This window comes from Protopterus annectens, chromosome 6.part1 (assembly GCF_019279795.1).
Source record: "Protopterus annectens isolate FY-2018-M chromosome 6.part1, PAN1.0, whole genome shotgun sequence".
NCBI classification, from domain to species: Eukaryota; Metazoa; Chordata; order Ceratodontiformes; family Protopteridae; genus Protopterus; species Protopterus annectens.
The window spans coordinates 250806174-250829521 of NC_056738.1; the positions used below are offsets into that span (position 1 = coordinate 250806174).

The 23348-nt window shown below is 38.8% G+C and overlaps 1 protein-coding gene across 1 annotated transcript in view; it reads right to left on the bottom strand.

Moving 5' to 3' along the window:
* LOC122805490 (ras and Rab interactor 2-like) overlaps positions 1 to 23348 on the bottom strand; it is a 1218761-nt gene that overhangs the window by 207618 nt on the left and 987795 nt on the right. Inside the window, exons 8-9 of the mRNA XM_044075679.1 lie at positions 21602 to 21907; positions 2688 to 2819 (exon numbers count right to left, since the gene is read on the bottom strand). Of these exons, the coding sequence (XP_043931614.1) occupies positions 2688 to 2819; positions 21602 to 21907 (438 nt within the window). The remainder of the gene's footprint in view (positions 1 to 2687; positions 2820 to 21601; positions 21908 to 23348) is intronic.

The window sequence follows — 23348 nt, forward strand, 5'->3', positions numbered from 1 at the left end:
GATAAAAGAAACCAAAAACAAACCATTATTGATTGGACACTAGTGAATAACCCCAAACACCACTACCAGACTGGTTGTTTACCAGACGCACTCAGTGACCATCTGCTCACTTTTCTCTTAAGGAAACGCACAACTAGTCAAAAACGCATTACTTATAGACAAATCACAGACGATCGCAACTGTACCACAGACAATCTAAACAGCATTCTAAAGCAATGTATCTGGCAGCCTCTAAAAACCCTTCACCTTGATCAGGCAGTAGACTATTTTAATAACATATTATCTCAGTTCTAAACTCCATTGCACCACAGAGAAAGATCAAAACTAAAACTAACTATGCTCCTTGGTTAAGCAGGGACACAAGAGCCCTACTAAAAACAGAGACAAGGCCTGGAAGAAATGGAAACAAGAAAACACCTGTCATACTAAACACAACTATAACCAACTTAGGAACCTAGCTAAAAAACATACTAAACTAGACAAACAGAACTACTACTTTGATCTCCAAAACAAACAGCCAAATAATCCCCAAAAGTTCTGGCACAGTATCAACTCCCTACTGAAACCAGGTACAATTGCTACCCCCAACCCTACCACCTCCAATTCAAACAATAATGATATAGCTTCCCAGTTTAACTATCATGTCATAAACTCAATCCAAACTCTGTCCAACCAAATACTTAACACTAACAACTCATCAGTCACAACTGCAGGAAACCCTCCCTGAAACACTACTAATATTCCATCTTTCTCTCTCTCTCCCCTGTTCCCACATCTAAAATCAAACAACTCATGCTCTCCCTAAAACCTACTACTCTTGCAGCAGATAGAATACCTGCAAAATTCCTAAAAATTGCAGCAGACTCCCTATCCTACCCAGTCTCAATCCTAATAAACAGGTCCATTCAGGAAGCCTATGTACCTCAACTATGGAAAATATCATACATTATACCTCTGCATAAAGGTGGAAAATCTTATGACTTTTCCAACTACCGGCCTATAGCTATTCTCTCCCCATTATCCAAGCTCTTAGAGAAGTGCATACATTTCCAAGTCATGCAATACTTGAATACAAACAATCTTCTCTCCACCACCCAACACGGATTCCAGCATCACCACAGTACAACTTCTGCCCTTCTCTCCTTTACCAATCAAGTTAACTATCACAGAAACAACAATAACTATGTACCTGCTATCTTTTTGGACCTGTCAAAGGCATTTGACACAGTTTCACATCCAAAACTACTGGATGATCTCCACTCACTATCTTTTACCTCTCCTGCTATCTCCTGGTTCAAAAGTTACTTATCAGACAGAAAATAATCTGTGCAATGGTTAAATCACCTATCACCCCTCTCCCAAACCACATAGGGGTACCACAAGGCTCAATATTAGGCCCACTTCTCTTCTGTATTTTTACAAACAATTTATACACTGCCTCTAAACAAGCCTCACTAATACAGTACGCAGATGACTCTACACTCATCTGTGCAGCCCCATCTGTCAACACTTTGCAAGAGCAAGCCCAAGAGTCATTCTCCACCAATGAAACTTGGATCACCGACATCCAACTCATCCTAAACGCAGCACTACCAGCTGATTTTAAAATAAATAAATAAATATATATATATATATATATATATATATATATATATATATATATATATATAATATTGTTGTAAACCATAAGACAATTTACAAAAATACATTGAAGTTGAATTAAGTTAATAAAATAAATGATTGAGTAAAAAACTTCCCTACATTGTAATAAAACTTAAATAATGTGTAATGAAACTATTATGGAATGATACTATTCTCATCTTAAAGAATTTATTGTTGAGCCGGGAATTAAGATGGCAACTGAGACTTAAGGCCAATTTTCCCCCAGGTCTTAATGAATACATCAGCATTAAGGCTACACTCATTGAGAGAGCAGCAAAGGTTTGAATTATAGCTGAGAATAGTATCATTCCATAATAGTTTCATTATACATTATTTAAGTTTTATTACAATGTAGGGAAGTTTTTTATTCAATCATTTATTTTATTAATTTAATTCAACTTCAATGTATTTTTGTAAATTGTCTTATGGTTTACAACAATATTATATATATATATATTTATTTTAAAATCAGCTGGTAGTGCTGCTTTAAGTTCTTAATTGGTTAGTTAATCAAAGTTATTTATGGCACTATATATAGTAGGTGTAGCACTGTATTGTTTTATCTGATGAAGTCTCATTCTGAGATGAAAGCGCTCATGGTTTGGTGAAGTTATAATAAACTTCAAAAAGATTATTCCTTCTAGCAGTCTGGAACTGTTTTTCATTTATTTAGTTGTTTGTGACTACTTTGACTGACTCATCTGAAACTAACCATTAATAGCAAGGAATGAAAAAATAAGTTAAGGCTGATGGAATATCCTAGATTATGAAAAAACAAAAAGGGTTTGTGCTATAAACATAGAGATAACAATACTCTATAATGTATTTAAAGATAACTGTTATGTTGGTATTTCACACACAGTTACATTATGGTATATACAGTTCAAAGATAAGCAAAGTGTATTAGCAGACGTGATCTAAAACTCTCTTTTCAATCTTTAACTGAATGATTTGCATCTGATGAATGCAGTCTCTCATGTATACAGCAGACATCAAACCATGATAACATTATCAAAGTAGTTTACCTTCTCCTAACTGCATAGCTGGATCTAGCAACTCCATCATATACTGTACTTCCATTATAAGCTCAGGAATACTGCACTGAGCGATAACGTAGGCCATGGCTGGCAAAAAGTCATCAGCCCCATAACATTCATCTGTAGGAAAAAAAAATGAATTATGTCACATGCAGCATCTGCAAAGAATTCTACAGACAGGCATGACATTATGACAAGACCAACAGCTATGTATTTACAACATATACGATATTTGAAAGAAAAGGCAATATTAAGCTAGCACTGAAATTGTATCTGAAATTACTGAGTGGACTAATAGAGAGCTTGGCTGATAAGTAACAAACTAGCAGGATAAATAACTATGGACAGGATAAAGCAAATATTCTCACATTGTAGTGGTTAGTTTGCGTACTTTGTTTCACAAATGTAATCAATACATTTTATATGTAATAAATATTCTAATATCTATTTTCTTTGGAGACATTACGTCTTATTTTGAAAGATGGTAACAAAGCTGACTATAGCATTCAGACAATGGTTTATGTAGTCTGGCACTTTAGCAAAAATGTTTAAGGCTCTGAGATGTTAGTACAAAGCCGTTCTTCTAATATAGGTTTCATTATATCACTCTCTATTCACATAATATGTTACCAAATCAAATCACAGGACATCCTTGTAAAATAATGTTTTATGCTGAGTAGATCCTATCTGATTAAAAAACTAAAAACATAAGCCCAGTATGGGCTAACTGAACAGCCTATGTCTCCACCCTGAGCTCTGTAGTGAATGTATTAAGTAATTTCCAAGGCTGAAAATGCATAAATTAGGACTGAAGTAGTTTACTTCATTTGGTCTTCAACTTGTGGGACTATGGATCTGTATCGGATCTGAGCTGGCAAAAATTACTAGCATCAGTGCTGAGCTCCAGACTCCTCCCCTTACCCATAATACACCTCCACTGCCTTCCATCCCCAGATCTCGTTTGTCGTGATTTGTAAAACATCATGTCTCTAGAGCTCCAGCTAGCAGGGTGATTCTGATTGTAAGTTTTTCTAAATTTTCTGCTACTTTTAGCCGTATCAGGTTAGTAAAGGTACCCTTTCTTCCCTCCCTTTGGTTTGGTGTTGAGTGTAGGTTTGTAGTTTTAGTTAGTTTAGAATAGTTTGTCTGTGGTGCCCCTCCCCCCCCCTTAGTCAGTCCGGTGTTGTGAGTGGGTGTGTTATTAGTCTAAAGAAAGAAAGTTTTTGGTCTGTCTCTTTCTTTTTTTTAAAGCTTCTTGTTTGATAGTATGGCTGAAAAGCTTATCTTTAAGCGCTGCATAGAGTGTGGTCATAAGCTCTCCCCAGTGGATGGCCACACTCTGTGTGTGTTGTGCTTAGGCAAGGCCCACCTTAATGTGGAGTGCTCCATTTGTGTGGGGTTCAACCCTCGAGCTTTGAAGTATAGAAAGGCCAAGTTGGCTCTCAAAGGTCTTCTGCCTGCCACTGATCCTCCTTCCTCATCCTCGGCTTCAGTCACAACTGTTGCTGTGGCTGCCACTCCCACTTCTCTCCCTCTGGCTTCCCCTCCCTCCCAGGCTGGGACTCAAACTCCTGCATCTAAGCCTGTGGTAGAGAAGCAGAAGAGAGGTAGAGAGTGGGAGAGAAAGTAGAAGATGAAGGAAAAGAGGAAGAGGTCCCTGGAACTCTTGTCCCCGAGCAAGTCTGCACGGATCCGTGACTCCCCTCAGCTCCAGTCTCCAAGGTTCTCCCTGGAGCCAAAGGAGGCACATTCAGTCTCCCGTGCCTCAGTTCCCTGACCGACCAGGTCGGAATCTGTAGCTTCATCTTGGTTGATCCATTCTTTATCGGACATGGTTCTGGATAAGATGATGAGGCACTTTATCCATACACAGATCAAGATGGGGGTCTTGCCAGCCTCCCTTCCCTAAGGAAGGGGGAGCTCATTTACCTTTTTTCAGCCCATTTCTCCTTTCCCGATCTGACCTTCGGCTTTGGAGTTCTCGGATCCGAGGTTGGCCTTGATCAGTGGGGTCGGCGCCGACAGTCCTTGCATCCTCGATGCCGACAGCTGCCTGGAGCATCTTGGATCTGACCAGTTCAGATCTGAGCCGCTCTCAGAGCCAGAGTTTGAGTGTCAGATCTGAGGGAGTGGAACCGTCCACTTCGGGTCCGGCTCCGATTCTCGCATTGGATCCAGGCAGACAGGCCTCCTTATTAGCTTCCCAGGAGGTCTGCTTTCATTCTGCATTCAATCTGGTAGAATGGGTCCTCTCCATCAGATCGAGGCCCCTGACCACTCTCTCAGTCTCCGCCCAGACCCCCTCAGCTCTGTCTATGGTCCCCATTGTCTTACCAGAGGGACAGCCTGTGCCTGAAGAGCCCCAGACGGTTCCCCCACAGGAACAAATGGTTTGCGAGTGCTCCCCGGAGAGCCCCACGGGAGATGTGCCTCACAAGCATAGGTGCAAGAAGAGGCACTTGGACTCCCCTAAGTCCCTAACTGAGGACACAGATTTAGATGATGGGGTGGGCTTCCCAAGATTACTTCCCAATGATTTCTTCTTTGGAGACATCATGGAGATCCTGTGTCAGTGGGGAGGTTGGTCTGCCCCCAAGCCCTCTTCTGATGAGTCTGTGTTTCTGGTGGATTTCAGCATGGGCCCATCTACATCTTGGGTGTCCCCTCCCATGGATTCATTAGTGGATTTGATCACTTCGTGGGTGTGGAAGGAACCAAATACCATGGAGCTGATCCCCAAGTGCCTCGATACAGTTCTGAGTCCGCTATTGGCAGGCTTTCCTGGAACAAGGGCTCCCCAGTGGACACCATAGTGGTATCAGCAGCCACGAAGAATGAAATATCTCAGGAAAGTTCCTCGGTCCACCCTCCTGACTGAGAGTCATGGATGATGGACTGCCTAGGGAAGCAGGTGTATGCTTCAGCTACCTTTTCAATAAGATCGCTGAACTACTTGACCCATGTCACGAGACTCTAACGTAAACGTGAAGGAGCTGGAGGAGTCTCCACACAAGTCCATGTCACAGGAGAACAAGGCTTTGTTCTCCATGAAAATGGCCACTCAGAGAGCAGTATCAAATACGTCCATGTGACTCCTCTCCCATGCTATGGAAGGAGGGCTAGGGTGGCTGGGTCTGGTGTGTCCATGAGGAGTAATGCCTGGCTCAGGTTGTGACAATTCACCAAACCTTTTAAGGCGTCCTTTGCTAATGCCCCTTATGACGGCTCAACTCTTTTCGGTAAGACCATCATTGAGACACTAGTCCAGAGTGAGAAGGATGGGAAGACACTGTCTGCCATTGGGATCCACTTCTCTAACCCTCAAAGGTCCTTTTCTCAGAACCAGAGAGGGCAAATGAAGAAGTGGTTCTGGAAGTCTCAGTATTCCTGGGACACTCAGGGCCCTTCTTCCCCTAGAGGCAGAGTGGAACAGAATGAATGCTGGCCCAGAGGCCGAGGGGGTCCATGAAACTTCAGGTCTTGAGACCCATTCTCAGGCAGACCCGGGCAGCAACCCTGAGGGGTTGCTCAGCTGCTCTACTCTGGAGTCAGTCAAGGAATGATTGCCCTTGCACCCAGCAGCATGGGAGTCCATAACAACAGACCGCTGGGTGCTTCAAATCATATCCAGAGGATATTATATCCCCTTCATGAGTTCCCCCACACCTCCCAAACATCTCCTGGACATTCCACCCATGCAAAGGGAGGCAGCAGCACAGGTAATTTCCAAGCTGCTAGGAAAACGAGCCATCAAAACCATCCCCCCAGATCAGTCCGGATCGGGCTTCTACTCCAGTTTCTTTTTGGGGTCAAAGAAAACTGGGGACTTAAGGCCCATCCTGGACCTCTCTACCCTGAACCTGTCAGTTGCCAAAGAAAAGTTCTGGATGGTCGCACTACAGTCCATCATGCCGTACCTGCAAGAGAGCGACTGGATGTGCTTGTAAGATCTCCAGGATGCTTACTATCACATAAAAATGCACAGAAGCTCCAGGAGGTTCCTCCACCTATGGCTAGGGGCCAATCATTATCAATTTTGAGCCCTACCCTTTGGTCTCACCACAGCCACTAGGGTGTTTATCAAAGTGATGATGGTTGTAGCGGCTCACCTGAGGCTTCATGGGATTCAGGTCTATCCGTACCTGGACGATTGACTCCTCATTGCTCCCATCAGGCATCTACTTTCCCAAATCAGGGATTACTTTCTGACACTTGCCCTGAGTTTGGGTATCACCATCAACACAGTCTACTAGAGCCTGTACAGGTGATATATTACATTGGTGCCAGGATAGACACACTACAGTGCAAGGTGTTCCTGACCTCGGAGAGAGTTCAAAACCTCAGGATGCATGTCTCCCTAATTTACCGTTCTCACCTCCCAACAGTGGAATCAGTGTTGAGGGACTTAGGCTTGATGGTGGCGACCATAACTCTCCTTCCATGTGCTCGGCTACACATGTGTCTTCTTCAATGGACTCTAGTGGTTCAGTGGTCCCTGTTGGATTTACCACTAACCTATCCTATCCACCTAAGTCAATTGTGTTGGTCATCCCTCATATGGTAGATGAGCTCTCCAGACATTTTGGAGGGACGATCCTTTATTCCAGCCCCGGCCCAAACCACAGTGACCACAGATGCCTCCCAACTCGGGTGGTGGGGGGCATTGTTCAGGCAGGACAGTCCAAGGCCTGTGGTCCCCCTTAGAGATCAGCTTGCATATCAATGTCTTAGAGATGAGGGTGGTCCTTCTAGCATTGCGGGTCCTTCATGCCTTTCTTTCTCTAGGGACAACTGCCATCCAATCAGACAACATGTCAGTAGTCGGGTATACCAACAAACAGGGAGGGATCAGATTTTATCCCCTTTGTCGCAGGGCCATGAGAGTTTGGGAATGGGTGATCTCCACAGGTCGCTTTCTCATCACAACGCACATTCCGGGATGGTCCAACATTCTAGCGAATAGGCTAAGTCAGACCATTCTAATGCCTTATGAGTGGTCTCTGAATCCATCAGTAGCGGAACAGATCTTCAGCGAGTGAGGTCAACCTTGGTGTGATCTCTTCACATCTCCTTCCAATGCGAAGTGCAGCAGGTTTTTTGCTCTGAACCCCCCGCTGGGAAAGTCCCCCAGAGATGCTCTAGTTCATGCTTGGCCTCCCGGTCTTCTGTATGCTTACCTGCCAGTTCCTCTCATCCTGAGGTTTCTGTAGAAAGCTTGTCAACTGGAGAGCAAGGTGATCCTCATTTCCCCATTCTGACCTCACCAGGTATGGTTTTCCTTCCTTTGGTCTCACCTTCTAGCTCCACCTTGGATCCTAGAATCCATTCAGGATCTGATTTCACACCCATTGGGGGAGCCTCATCAGAGTCTGGACAGCCTGAAGCTCACAGCTTGGCTGCTCCAGTTCCCATGATTGCTAGGACTCCCGGACTTTTCTCCTCAGTTAAGTCTATTTTGGTAGCTGCTCATAAGTCTTCTATCAGAAATATTTATCACAGCAAATGGAAAGAGTTTTCTTTCTGGGCCTCTCAGAGGAGTTTAGATTCTTTTACGGCTCCTATTTCCGCCATTCTTGATTTTCTAGCTGATATTTTCCAGCATGAAGCTAGTTCTTCTACTGTCAAAGTTCAGTTGGCTGCCATTTCTCATTTTCATGTGGTTGAGAATTCTACATCCTTGGCATCTTGTAGATTGTGTAAAGCCTTTATTAAAGGCACATTTTTTGCTACCCCCCCAGTCAAAGATCCTGCCCCCCCCCCCGTGGGACCTTTCTATGGTTCTCCAAGCTCTGGTCACTCCACCTTTCGAGCCTGCTGCAACTGCTTATCTAAAATTTCTGTTGTGGAAAACAGCTTTTCTAGTGGCAATTACCTCTGCTAGAAGGGTTTCGGAACTACAGGCCTTGTCCATAAAATTCCCGTGCATGATTTTTCATAAAGATAGAGTTTCCCTTCGAACCAACCCATCTTTTCTTCCTAAGGTGGTACCATTTAATATCAATCAGACTATAAATTTGCCTGTGTTCTTTCTCAATTTTACCAACAGGATGGAATACAAACTACATATGTTGGATGTTCATAGACAGTTATGATTCTATTTATACAGGACAAAAAAATTTCGTAAATCTGATCAATTGTTTGTTTCATTCTATAGACCCTTTTTGGGCAAACCTATTTCCAAGGTCACTGTAGCTAGATGGATTTCTTCATGCATCCTGCAGGTCTATAAGGACAAAGGCATGTCTCCTCCAGGTCAGGTTAAAGCTCATTCCACTAGGTCCATGGCTACATCTGCAGCTTTCTGATCTAGGGTGTCTTTGGATGACATTTGCTCTGCAGTTACTTGGTCCTCATCTCATACATTTATTTCCCATTACAAATTGGATTTGACATCTAGAAGGAGAGCATCCTTTGGCTTCGCGGTGCTCTGGAATATCCTTCCATGACGGCCTCCCAGGGGTTTAGTAGCTGGAGACTCTGTCTCACAGGTTGAAGACCAAATGAAGTAAACTACTTCAGATAAAGAATTTATGTACTCACCATAATGTTCCATCTAAGTAGTTGTACTTCATTTGTCTTCAATCGTCCCTCTCTCTCCTTCCCCCGGACCTTGGCGCATGTTCAGCCTACAGGCTGTAGTATAGGTCACAAGTATGTTATCAGGTCGGGTTCTAAGTATAAGTTCTGCAAACTCGATCTGGGGATGCAAGGCAGTGGTGGCATATTATGGGTAAGGGGAGGAGTCTGGAGCTTGGAGCTGATGCTAGTAATTTTTGCCGGCTTGTATCCGATATGGATCTGTATTCCCACAGGTTGAAGACAAATGAAGTACAACTATGCAGATGGAACGTTATGGTGAGTACATAACTTCTTTTTCTTCAATATGAAAATGCCAAATTAACTATGTAAAATTGTCTATTACAGTTCACTGTTGTAGAGGCACAGTCAAAAGTCTAGCCTGTATGCAGGCCAGCAGTGACACAAAATTTCGTTTTTGAATTGGTTGGTAGTGGAGATGTACAGGGCTGTCTTAACAGTCTTATTGGCCCCTGGGTAAAGCAGTGCACTGGGGCCCCTACTCACACAACCACTCATAGGATTAAAAATGAAAATGGCTGATAAAATGAAATATATATTTATTGATACTTCCAACAAAATCAGTGTTAAAATATTAAAAGACATGCTGTACAGCAAAGATTAGTCAATATAGACATTTGAAAAATATGAGTCTTGAAAAACACAAAAAACTTCAACAAATTAATGATACTACAACTAGTAAACCATACAGGCACAAATGGCACTGCATGAAATTATTATGAAATATTTATTATTAATCAAGTGTTCAACAAACGTTTGTGAAATTTCTTTACACAGAATTGCTTTATAATTGACTTGAAGTCAATGTTCTTGAGGATGTCATTTTATATACACATAAGTGAATGCCAGTTTAAATGTTGCTGCCCCATTGTGCTGCAAAGCTGATTTTTTATAAGTTTCAGTCTTGAAAATGAATGTTCTCATGGACAGTTGGTAACCATCATACACATGAATGCTCTAAGCACAATTTCAACATTGGGAAACACAGATTTCAAGTTGTCTGGAATTATTTTTCTGTACAATGCTGGGAGACTCTCACAATTTTCAACAACAACCATGTAGTGCTTGAAATGAAGACATTCATTTAAAAGGTCATCATAACCAAGATCTTTGTGATACATATTATCCAGATTTTCACACTTTTCGTTTAGCTCATCAAAACCAATTGTTTTCAATTTACTGAAGAAGGAACACAGATTCCCAATCAATGAATAAGCTTCTGCATGTTTTGTCACCTCAAAGATAAGAGAGTCTAGAACATAAAGGAATGTTTCTACCTTACACTCTTCGCTTTTAGTAAGAAGTACCTCTTTTTCTGATCTGTCATATCTAGTTAGAAGTGCACTTTGCTTTCATTCCCATTTTTTCACATAGCTAAAATCTGAATCTGGACACCAACACCTGGCTTTTAATTCATATTCACTGAATTTTTCTCTAATTTCCTGACGATAGGTTTTCGGAGACTCAGAAAGATTCATAGCACTTAATACAATCAATAATACTTCCACCTACAAAAATAATTATCAAGAAACTGAACACACTAATGTTAAATTTCTTATGGGCACCTAATAGACCTAGGATTGCATTAAAGAAACATACTAATAGCTGGTCTCAAGGGGGTATTTCTTTTCCAGACTTTAATTTATATACTATCTCTTCTATTGTAAAAGTTATTACTTTATTAATAGATCAGTCATATGTCACAAAATGGAAAGATTATTGGGAGCTAATTAGTATACACTTCATGAAAATCTCCTTAACACATAAAAATATGATTGTAAATAACTCCATGTTATGGTTACTAAAGGAATTTTGTACTTCACCTATTACACCTAAACATATGGTTTGTTACCCATTAAATATTATTATTAGTTATCGTAACTTTATATTCATGCACCCTAAGTATAGGGAATGCAATTTTATTGTATTTCCTATAATGTATACTCAGGGAATGCTTTTGTCATCTACTTCTGAAGGAACTCATTTAGCTATAGATAATGATCTAAAGTACTGGTATCAGTTGATATCTGATAATAAAGTTAAAAATCTAGATTTCTTAAAACAAGAATTTGATCTAAGAGAAACTTGCTGGTTAGAGGTTCAGACCTTTAGACAACATCTCATTAATAAAATAGATTTAATGTCTATAACTGTTAAAGAATCTATTCCAACACTGATTGATTACTTGATATTAAATTTACAACATAAAGTTTCTGATAAAGGTAAACTTTCATACATACATAAAGTTATCAGACAAGAAACTTTTTACAGTGTAGATTCATACTGGAATTATTTCACTTCTATTAATGGGGACCCACCAAATCAACAAGATAAACAATATATATTGGAATCTGCTTATAGAACTACGTCTTCCATTGTCTGGAGACTTTATACATGGAAATTTTTACATAGATCTTTTTATACACCTTTGATGATGAATAAAATAAATAATAAAGATAATCTATGTAAGAGATGTAATGTAGAAATTAATGCTGACTGGGCTCATATGTTTTATGACTGTATAAAATTGAAAGAATACTGGAAGTCAATTAATGAATTTTTGCAGGCTTGTTTTACAGATAATTTCATTATTTCTAAATCTCTTATATTATTCAACACACCTGTACCTCAAAGTGTTAAAAAGGTTAAGCTTCCCTTGTTATGGTCTATTCTAGCAGTGGCTAGGAAAATAATAACTAGAAATTGGATTTCAGATACACCTCCTTCGTTCAATGAATTTAAAAATGTTATGAATATAGTGTGCTATATGGAAATAAACACAATTAGGACTAGAACAAACAGAAAAACATCTTATTTTATTGTATGGGATAATTTACAAAATTTGTTAAAAAAATTTTAATTTCAATAGCATGGTATTTTAGTTTAATTAATTGATCTGATTGTAGTGGATGTCTTTGTAAATACTTTAGTTGTTTTGTTGAATATTACAATAATATCTATTTTTAATTACTTGTATAAAATTGTTATGATATTTCTCTTATATGTTAAAACAATAAACCTGTTTTGAAAAAAAAAAAGAAAGATTCATAGCAACAAGTATGTTGTTTTGTTCACTCCTTCAAGAATGTCATTCCAAAGAATTGTCAGAAAGATAGTTTCCAGGTTCTCCATTTTCTCGCTCAATCCTTCTGTCTCTAGCTTGTCAGCTGATACAGAATCCAGTATGTTTAATTTTCTCGAGCCTCCCATACAGAGCATGAACAGCATCAAAATGTGATGACCATCTCTTGTCAGACAGATGCTTGACCACAACATCTTTTCTTAAAGATGATGCCAGAACATTACATCAATGTGTAGAAGCAGAGAAAAAGGAATACAGACACTGAACAAAGTCAAAGAATTTTACAGTCTGTAGAAAACACTCTGCCACTTTTACTCCCACCAAGTTCAGGCTCTGTCCAGCACAGGGGACATAGATGGAAAACTCATTCAGTTAATGAATCCCTGCTTACAATCCAGTATAGCAGCCAGACATATTTGAGGCATTATCATATGACTTACCATGGCAGTTTGCTAGTGGATTTTTGTTTTCATTAAGGAAATCTACAACAATGTCTTCTAAATTCTTTGCTCTGTGAGAAAAGATGGGGATGAAACATTATACAGGCTCACATCCTCGAATGTACCGGGCAGTAACTGTCAGTTGATCAGTGTGTGAGATGTCTGGAGTGGAATCCACATTTATTGAGTAATACTTCAACTCTCTTACTTCTTCAAAAATAGCACAAAAGCATGATGTCCCATTAATTCAATAAATTCCTTCAAAATGTTTGCTGATAAATATGATGAATTCGCTTTTCCACAATTCCCATTCAGTTTGGGATGTTCTTCCAAAAAGGGTCAAATTCACTCAATAGTTCTTGAATACCTAAATAGTTTCCAAATTTTGCTGACCAAATAATTTGATTTTCTCCACAAAATGGCAAGCCTCTAGAGGCAAGAAGGCAAATTACAGAAACCACATGTCAACACTTTATTCCAGTACTCCTGCTCTGAACGATAATGTTCAAGTAACAAAGAATCTACACTTTCATTTTCCTTATGCCAGATCAAATATGCTGTCATTCACTTACAATGTTCTTCTCCGTTTTCATGTTCTACAATAACATTGCTGTGTTTCCAGTCATTGAATCCTTATATAGCAAAGGGAGACTCTGTCTTGGACAACAGATGACATACAAAGCAGTATAAATGACATTGGGACAGTGAATAGAGTAGCCATTCATGTTTTAAACACTCATTCTGCAGTTGATGTTTGAACACATTCTTTGATAAATACTTTGCCTGAGTATTCTCTCCTCCAGCTCCTTTATACACTCTGCGTGAGTTTGAAAAGTTGATATCATCATTCTGACATGATGACGCCCATGCAGTAATTCACTGTCTTAGAATCTTTAAGGTTCCATAGCCCTGAATCTGTGTCTTGGATCCCAAACTCCTTTACTGTTACAAATTTGGATATTTCCTCTTGTGAAATATCCCCAGCAGTTGGAACAGGTAATGGTATGTCTGCTGGAACTGAATGAATGAATGCAGGAGTGGATGTAGATGTGGATGCTATATTTGAAGGAGCAGTATTAGTGGCTGACGACGTTGCACTTGGCTTCAACCAGGATGTTAATTTTGGAAGTTTGTACATTTTCTCCTTCTCCTCTACAGCTCTTTTCCTCTTCTGCACTCCACTCAAAACACTTGATTTGTTTCATTTCTGCTCAAAGAGTTATTCACCAATATTTGAAAAACAAAAAAAATTAAAACATGGTTCAGTGCAGTTTCAGCTGTAGAAAATTTAGGTCAACGAGAAAAGTAAACACCTTCAAAACATATGTACAGCAGTGGTTCACTACTACGACTACCTACAAATAGGACCGATCCACATATACAACCACAAAAATTGCTGCACTTGTTAAAAATTTATAATCAATATCTAAATATATATATATATATATATATATATATATATATATATATATATATATATATATGTGTGTGTGTGTGTGTGTGTGTGATTTTAAAGGAGTGGCAAAGGTAATTCAGTTCATGGCTCATGTACAGTAGAGAGTCTATTATCCGAACTAATTGGGACCTAGAGTAGTTTGGATAATCAAACTGCTCAGATAATCAAACAAATAATTGAACTGGATAAAAAAACATATCAGTAATCCATCCATATACTGTAGGAGTAGAACCCATAGCCTTCTGCATCAAAAGCAAGTACACTACCTGTCCTGCTATTAACAATGCTTCTAAACACTTGAGCACAATATTGGTATCATTTGGTAACCAACAGTTACATGTTGCAAACAGACTTGGCTTAAGTAGCACTAAACTTCTCTTCCCCTGAAGCTCTCAGCTCCTTGTAAAATGCACTTGCCACTCACTTTCTTGTAAAATGCACTTGCCACTCAACCATATCGCTCAACTTTGTAGAATAGGAACTCTGGAAAAAGCCAACATTTATGGGGGTGGGGTGGGGTGGAGAAGACAAAGGCCCAAAACCAAGGACACATTTTAAATATTGCTTGTATAATCTTAGAAAGTTGCTAGAACAAAAGGTTTTGTGCTACCATGCATTTCTGAAAGACAGGAAGACTGAAACTGAAATAGCTGTCATTACTGTGTTTAGTGAATTCAGTCCTTACTGATTTGCAAAAAAACACAAATGTTAAGAGGAACAGACCAAATGTATGAGCCAAAAATTCCAGATATTCTGTGAAAATCTAGACAGTTAAGAGCTATGCAGTCAATTCCTTAAAACAAGTGGGGGTAGGGGTAGAGAATTCAGGGTCTTATACCTAAGTTACAGGGTTTGAGCCTGAGCATAGTAACACTAACCCCAAGTTATCTCTAATTGAGGTATTCTACACATACACATAAACACACACACACACACACACACACACACACACACACACACACACACACACACACACACACACACGCACACACACACAAATCCAGACGGCACTTGCTGAGGAACTGTGGAAGCAGCACACAATCCAGATGAGACTTCCTTCGTGAAGTGGAACTGTCGAGGCAGCAATGGATGGAATGTTAATTTCCATGTAGTAGGAAGAACAGAGGAGGCATGTATAGATGCAACTTTTAGGAAGGCTACCACTGCATTTGGATAATTGATATTTTAGGAAGGCTGCATTCGGCAATTGATGTTTTGGATGATCACCGCTCAGCTGTATAATACTTTCTAATATTTATAATTTTCATATTTCTTCAAATATTTATAATTTAGTATAGTGTAGTAATTATTTATTTATTGACAGCAAGTCACAAAATACATAAATTAGCATGGGGCCCTTATGTTAGTGGGGCCCCCAGGCAACTGTCCAGTGTGCCCATGTGTTAAGACAGCACTGGGGGTGTAAAGTGTTTTTCTATGATAGCTAAGTCATTGGTGAGTTACTGATCTCTAATTGATGCCACCCATCAAGAAATGATTTTCATAATCATCCATGAGACTATCAGTCAGATCATTTGACCATCAGACCATCGCTACCTGTACATGCAGCAGAAACTATTACTAAACCTTATCTTTCTTTGCAGCACCCACTTTATACACACACACATGTATTCATGTACACACACACACACACACACACACACACACACACACACACACACACACACACACACACACACACACACACACACACACACACACACACACACACACACACACACACACACACACACACACACACTGTAAGGACCTGGTGGATAAAAAATTCCCACTGCCTTTTTCCAGGTTGATGATATGTCACCCTCTCTGTGGGTTCCATTGAAAGTCTGGACAATATATGATCATGTTTCTTGGACTCATTACAGTAATTTACAATGGAATTCCTGGAACAGCCCCGCTTACTAGCACTATTCCCCAAATAAGTGACCTTTGGCTTTTTAATGATTTTATTTTAATTATCTGTCATCAGATTCGTGGCTTGGTCATTGGAGAGTGTCTTCAGACACAGATCTGGCACACAAGTCAGGTACAGTGCAAAGGTGCTATATAGGATTGAAGTACCAAGTATAAAATGCAATGCAAATCAAATCAAAGTGGAGTGATGCAACAGTAAAAAAGCAAAGTCAAGTGTGTAGGTTACGGTCTAGATTAATCTTTACTGGGTTAGTAAGATAAGAATATTAAATAATGATCATAAAGATGTACAGATATACAGCTACAGCAAAGTGCTATGGACAATAATATCAAATTATCTGTTGAAATGAGGCAGTCTGAGACAGACTGGGGAGAGAATGAACATGGAAGACACAGAGTTAGGTGGAATGGTGAGAATAAGGACAGGGAAAGAGAGCCCTTGAATAAATGGTGATGTTTTTAGGAATGAGTGGTAGAAGGGGAAGAGTACAGGATGAACCAAGGCAGGGAAAGAGTGGGGATTCTTACTCTACTGGTACATGAACCGATATTTCTTTACAAGCATCAAAGCATTACAAGACCAGACAAATAAAAATAACTACAAACTTTTCCAAGTAAAGGCAATGTTTTCATTTCTGCATGGTGGCAAACATCCTGCATGAAAAGACACTTCCCTCCCACTATTTTGCTGTTTAGATATTCACTCCCTGATGTTACATAACTACAGAACTAAAGAAAATACTAGGTTCTTTGATAAAACCATTTTTACTACAAAGTCATAGGACCTCATTGGGATATATTAATAGCATAGGTCTGAAAGTATGGATGAGGGTATGCTGCCTTCCTTCAAAATAAAGTTTTCTTGCATTTATGTTATGAGGCTATAATGATTCCTTCTAGAGCAGTACTATTATGTCATAAATTAAATGTTACACCTAGGGAACTCACAGATGCATAAAAATAGGCCCCGAGATACATTTAAAGGAAAACTCCAACTTAAATCTCAGAAATATTGTTTTTATTTTTTCTTGTTAATCTGTGTTATGGTTGTGCAACAAAATCACATTAAATGCTTTTTACTATATTTGAAAGTGTTTTTTTCCCTACAAAATGGATATTATGATGCCTACCATCCTAAAGTGAACTTGTGTTACAGCTTTTCATTTTGGTTCCCCTTTTAAGTCTCTTTTTTCTGAGACATGCTGGACATAAAGAAGCAATGTGTTTTTGCTCCATTTTGGATAGAATAGTATTCATCTAAACCACAGGATCCTTTTATAGCATTCATAACATGGCTGATTTCATTTTCCCAGAATTAACCTCATTTGTGATGCTGTTAGATTTCACAATTGTTTTAAAGGCTCAGCAAAATATGACAGTTAAATAATAATGTTTTCTAAGGCTGACAATTTGTAGTCCTGCAAGACTGATAACCCCCCATGCACTTCTTAGGTATGAAAGTTATCAGTCTAATGCACAAATCATGTTTGATTATGTGTAACTGACAGCTGCTACTTCAAAGAGCTTGTGAAGAGCATGCAAACTATTTATGTTAATCCTTAGTGTCTGCAGTGGGAAGATGTGCATTTTAATCTTGAATGTTGTAGTGCAAAATAATTTTCCTCTTATGACTCTGTGGTCTTACAATGCAACACTTTCTTGTTGGAATACTGCAAAACTAGGACAACATCTATTCTTCAACTTGAATGTTATGATACTATTGCTTCTCTTACAGAAGCACAATGTCTTCTTGAATTACATTTCCTATTTTTTATTGTATTTCTTTCCATTTGATTAGTATCATTCTAACTATAGTTACTGTATGAAAAACAGTACTTTTTCTGTGTGCTGTTCAGTGTTGAGTGTTGTGGGAATCTATGAATTGATGATATGCAAACTCACTTTCAAGTTCCACAAAGTGAAACTTTGCTAAGTGGATATCACTTTACTCACTTCTTTGAGTGTCAGGAGTTTTCATCAGTAAAGTTACACTTTTGTGTTAACTAACATCACATAACTGTATTTATCAGCTATAGAAAAAAATCCATTCCCTCTCCCACTCAGTTGCAAGATTGGAAAGTAGTCAGACTTGTTCTGTCAAGAATGAAATAAACTTCACATTTCAATGTGTTAAAAAGGTAAAACGTGTAGTTACATAATCCAAATTTTAATTTTCCAAAAATGAGAACATTTGCCAGTCTACCTAATCAGCATTGCAGTGAAGTTCATCCTTGCTCCTAACATAAAGATGTCTTCAATAACTATCTTTTATGAAAAGCAGTTTCTCTTTAGCTGTTTATAACTCTTTGTTGATCTCAGCATGATAGTCTTATAACATGATATTGTGGGTGGCAACTAACTTTAAAACTACAAAATTTCTATTGTCTAGTCAAGGTCATGCTGGTTGTGAAAAATTCCTCTCTAAAAAAAATATGAGATTTAAATGGGGAGGAATGATCTATGACAGGGAAACAGGTGGAAAAGAAACAATCTGAAAAGTGCTAAAAAAGCTTCCTGAGCAGTACGTCTGATGATTCTATAAGGACAAAAATAACTGGCATAAAGTTAGCAATGTTAGAAGCTTCAGTGCAGCAAAAATTGTTTTTCACACAGCAGAATGTCTCAAATGTGAGAGGGAAAGAAACTGTGGCTGTCATCTTTTCTTGTAAATATGATATTTGGTATATTTAGAGATGGCACATTTTTGTATGAGTGATATATCATGTACGTGGTAAGGCAGAGTCCTCTCCATACAGAAATGTGAACCCCTGCACCCATCTCAGCATCTAAATATAGATTCATAATTTCATAGATTAGTATTAGGCTAATCTGAGGGCCATTTTAAGCCTACCCAATTACTCCATGTGAGAATCAAACCCTGCACCTTGCATCTGTAAGGCAAACACCTTAACCATTAGACCAACAATATAATCAGCTAGGAGGTCACTACATGTTGGAGGAAAAATATACTTTCCCAATGCAGTAATTTTGGAGTACTAGAATACACATTCCAAAATACAGACACACACACACACACACACACACACACACACACACACACACACACACACACACACACACACACACACACACACACACATACACACACACAAAAGCACATACACAAGCACACACATAAGCACACACACTCTAGTCCATAGCCTGCATGCAAGAACGTTAAGTCTTTTAATCAGGTTTCAAACATGTTTCCCTTAATTTGGTGAAATGATCCACATTTGAAATGGCAGCCTTTGCATAGCTGAGTTATACTGTAGTGACATTTGCTGACAGTTCCTTCAATAAAAAGAATGGCGCACTGTATACCTACAGGTAGGCTTGTGCCAGCAGCGTAAAATGGGTAGTCTTTGTGGTGTACCTTGCTGATGCATTTGCCCCTCTCTTGTCCTTCCTCCACATTTCCCATCTATTTGTGGTATGCCTCACTGATGCATTTGCCCCTCTCTTGTCCTTCCTCCACATTTCTCATCTATTTGTGGTATGCCTGGCTGATGGATTTGCCCCTCTTTTTTCCTTCCTCCACATTTCTCATCTATTTGTGGTATGCCTGGCTGATGGATTTGCCCCTCTTTTTTCCTTCCTCCACATTTCTCATCTATTTGTGGTGTGCCTGGCTGATACATTTGCCTGTCTTTTGTCCTTCATCTACATTTTGCATCTCTTTCTCACAGTTTTGAAGGAAGGAGCTGACAGTCTGTTTAAGTAGTCTGTTAACCTGTTCTATACGGCCATCTTTCTTTTCATAAAGTAGTATTTCTTTGCACCTGTACTGAAGCTATTCTGATTAATTTTCCGTCCTACTTATTCCATCTGTCTTTCTTCTTTAGAGCTATTCCCTCATACCCTCTTTTGGTTAATTTGTGGGGCTACATTATATATTTCTTCTTTCCCTGATAAGCTCCTCCATTGCTTGTCGTTAATCCTGTTTTTGTTTTATCCACAAGTCAGTTGAACCAGTTCCCAATGCCATATGTTTGCAGTGAACAAACTAAGGAGTAGTGGCCAACATACAGTCCCTTGTGACCACCTGCTAGATACATCCCTGTCACATGACAGCATCTTTTTTACAAGCACATTCTGTGCTTTGATTTGTTGCCATTTCTATTCTCCACCAAACTATTTTACCTACTACCGTATATCCGATAATTGGAAAAAAACATCATGCTATAGTTTTACCTTTCCTATGTGTTGTTTTTATTTTTAAATAACCAGTTGAACTGATCCATAGAACCCATTTTCAGGCATGAGCTGCAATGCTGTGGTCAAGGTAATGGTGTGTGCATGTAGAATTTACAGCCTCAATTAAACATAATGTTAGGGAGGATACCGCCGCACAGCACAACTCAGAGATGTTCCTCATAGATGCCACAGTAAAATACATAGAAAGTGGGAACAGACCTAGAGACATATTCCAGAGTATGAATTGAATAACTTTAATACTACATTAATTTTATAGACAATCAAATAATGCATAAATATGTGCTTTTATGCAGGCTTGGTATCCCTGGTAATCAGTAACACTGCCAGGTATTTGTCGGAGATCACACCAGTGATACCTACAGATATCTGATATTGCCTGTGCGTATTTACATAAATACTTCCAAAACCATGGTAAATACAATCTATTGAAAGATTTCATCTTAAAGCTTGCATGATGGGCAACACAAATGCAATGATACTTCTCTCTCCTTCACTCTTGATATAGTTCCTTGTCTTTTGCACAGGCCCTTTTTGCAGTGGCTGACCTACTAACCATTGAGATTTAATGGGTCTTGTATACTTATGACATCCGTAATTATTCACCAAGATTTCATTGATTCTGCTGCTGAATTATTGAAATGTATATTTTATGCTTGTTACTGTTTCAATGCAATTCTGGTGTTATCATATTTAAAATGAGCCATTTCATGTCTGTTGTACCTTTCCATTAAATAAATATGTATTTGTAGCAAAAACCTCTAGGATCTGCTTACTAAAAGAAGCATGGACCACAGAAAGGAAACACTTTAATAAAAAAAGAAAAATACTGTCACTATTAATTCAAATGACGTAAACAAAGAATGCAAAAATAATCACAAGATCTGACGTTGCTCATTCATCCCATCAAGTGCTGTCGATAATGTGAACAGGAACAGAGATAAAAATGTACACTACCATTTTAGATTCAAATCCTGACTATCTTTCAGATAAGACTCGAGGCATGAAAAGAAATACAGTAAACAATAAACTATATAAATATATTTCTTTGTGCCTTTTCCATTCCTCATGCAGTTACATACAGGAGTTGCATTTCTTTTTCTATTATCTGGTATCGCCAGTACAAAAACAGCATGACTCTTACATTTGGGTAACATACTCCATTTATTCTTATTACCTGAGCTGCCTCTGAGTGCATCATATATCAGCTTACAAGCTTGTAGCAATAGTAGGACCTTGTCAGTAGGAGAGTAAATTTTCAGCATTGTCATGAATTTCTGCTTTATCTTCTCAATTTCTGCATTTTTAGGCAAATTTGCCTGGACATTGAATGCCTGTGTTCCTCGTTGCTTCACTATCTTGTACTGTTCTTTTATTTGCACAAGGGAACCATCTCTTGTAAAGAAAGCCTTCATATGTGTGTCGATATGAGGCTTCAGTGGTTTTAGTATGCATTTATGCATTGCTTTTTCCAGAACATAATCTGTAAATAAAATAAATTATATGATTTGTTTTAGTTATATTCAAAATATTTGCTTATTGTCATATTTTTTAGCAGGACTATTTCTTTTTTGCATTTCATTGTTTTTGTGTCATCTAAAACCCATGTCATGAAGTATTGTTCCCTTGACTGTTCTGTTTATTATTAGTAGAAAACATTTAATTCAAAAAGTAACTATTAATAGAAAACATTTCTTTCAGAAAGTAATACAATGATAACCAATAGACCTCAAAATATTCAAAGAGTACTTTATGTTATATTACATTACATTATTATCTTGTTGGAGGAAGAGAATAATACATCTGGGTAGTCTGTCCTTTACATTCCATAGCCAAATTCCTTACCTCAAACATATACCTGTTGTATCCTGTCTTCCACGCACGTGAAAGACTTACTGTCTATTCAGGCAAGTATTAAAAAATGCTTCCACACATCTACATTAAAATTCCATCCCACAATGTGCAGATGATACCCACTTCTACTCTTCTAACCTTACTGGTTAAGAGAATCCCTTTGTGCATACTGTTTAATGTTTTAAAAGGCAAGTCATGTTTCCCATCCCTTTGTGCTTTTAAACTAAATATTTCTAGTGCACTCAGCCTATCCTTGTGCTCCATCATACACAAAACATAAACACATTGGAATTTTCATATCTACTCTCCCCAAAGATGCAGTTTCTTTTTTCTTATCTGTCCTCCAAAACTGAACACAGTACTAGAGAAAATGTTTAACATATGATATAGGCAAAGAGGTCTTCACTCAAAGTAGTCAGTCACCCCCACTGCCATATCCTTTCCTTCATCAACCAAAAAGAGTTACACCTCCAGCTAATACTTTCTCCAAGGATTATCACAACCCAGATACAGCATCCTGCATTTGTTCAAACTAAAACATAGCTGCAATCTCTTAGCCAAGATAAATAATCTCAGCAAATCCCTTTATAACCCTACAAACTAAACTAACACTCTCTGAGGAAGAAAGATACACATACATATACATATAAATTGGCATACATAACTAGCAGGGTATGTGGGGCACAGCCTCCCCAAATGGGGGTTCAGGGCCTTGCTCCATTGCAAAAACAAAGAACATTTTTTTTTTATTTTAAATGCACATTTCCTAATGTTCATAGGTTCATACTAGGCTATCGGCCGTAGGGCCTATACAAGCCTAGCCATAACAATTCCCTGGCTATGTCTTCCCACACTATTTACTTCCCTGGACCCCTGTCAATCAGGGTGGCTGACATGTTCCCTGGGGTGAATTTCCTTTCTCCCATCCAGTCATCAATGTTTCTTTTGAAGAGGGCCAAAGAGGTGCTCTGCTTGACATGTATGGGCAGTCTATTCCAGAGTCTGAGGAATCTCTGGGTCAGGAACCTATCCCTCTAGCATGTTTTGTTTATTGTGATGACAAGGTTTAG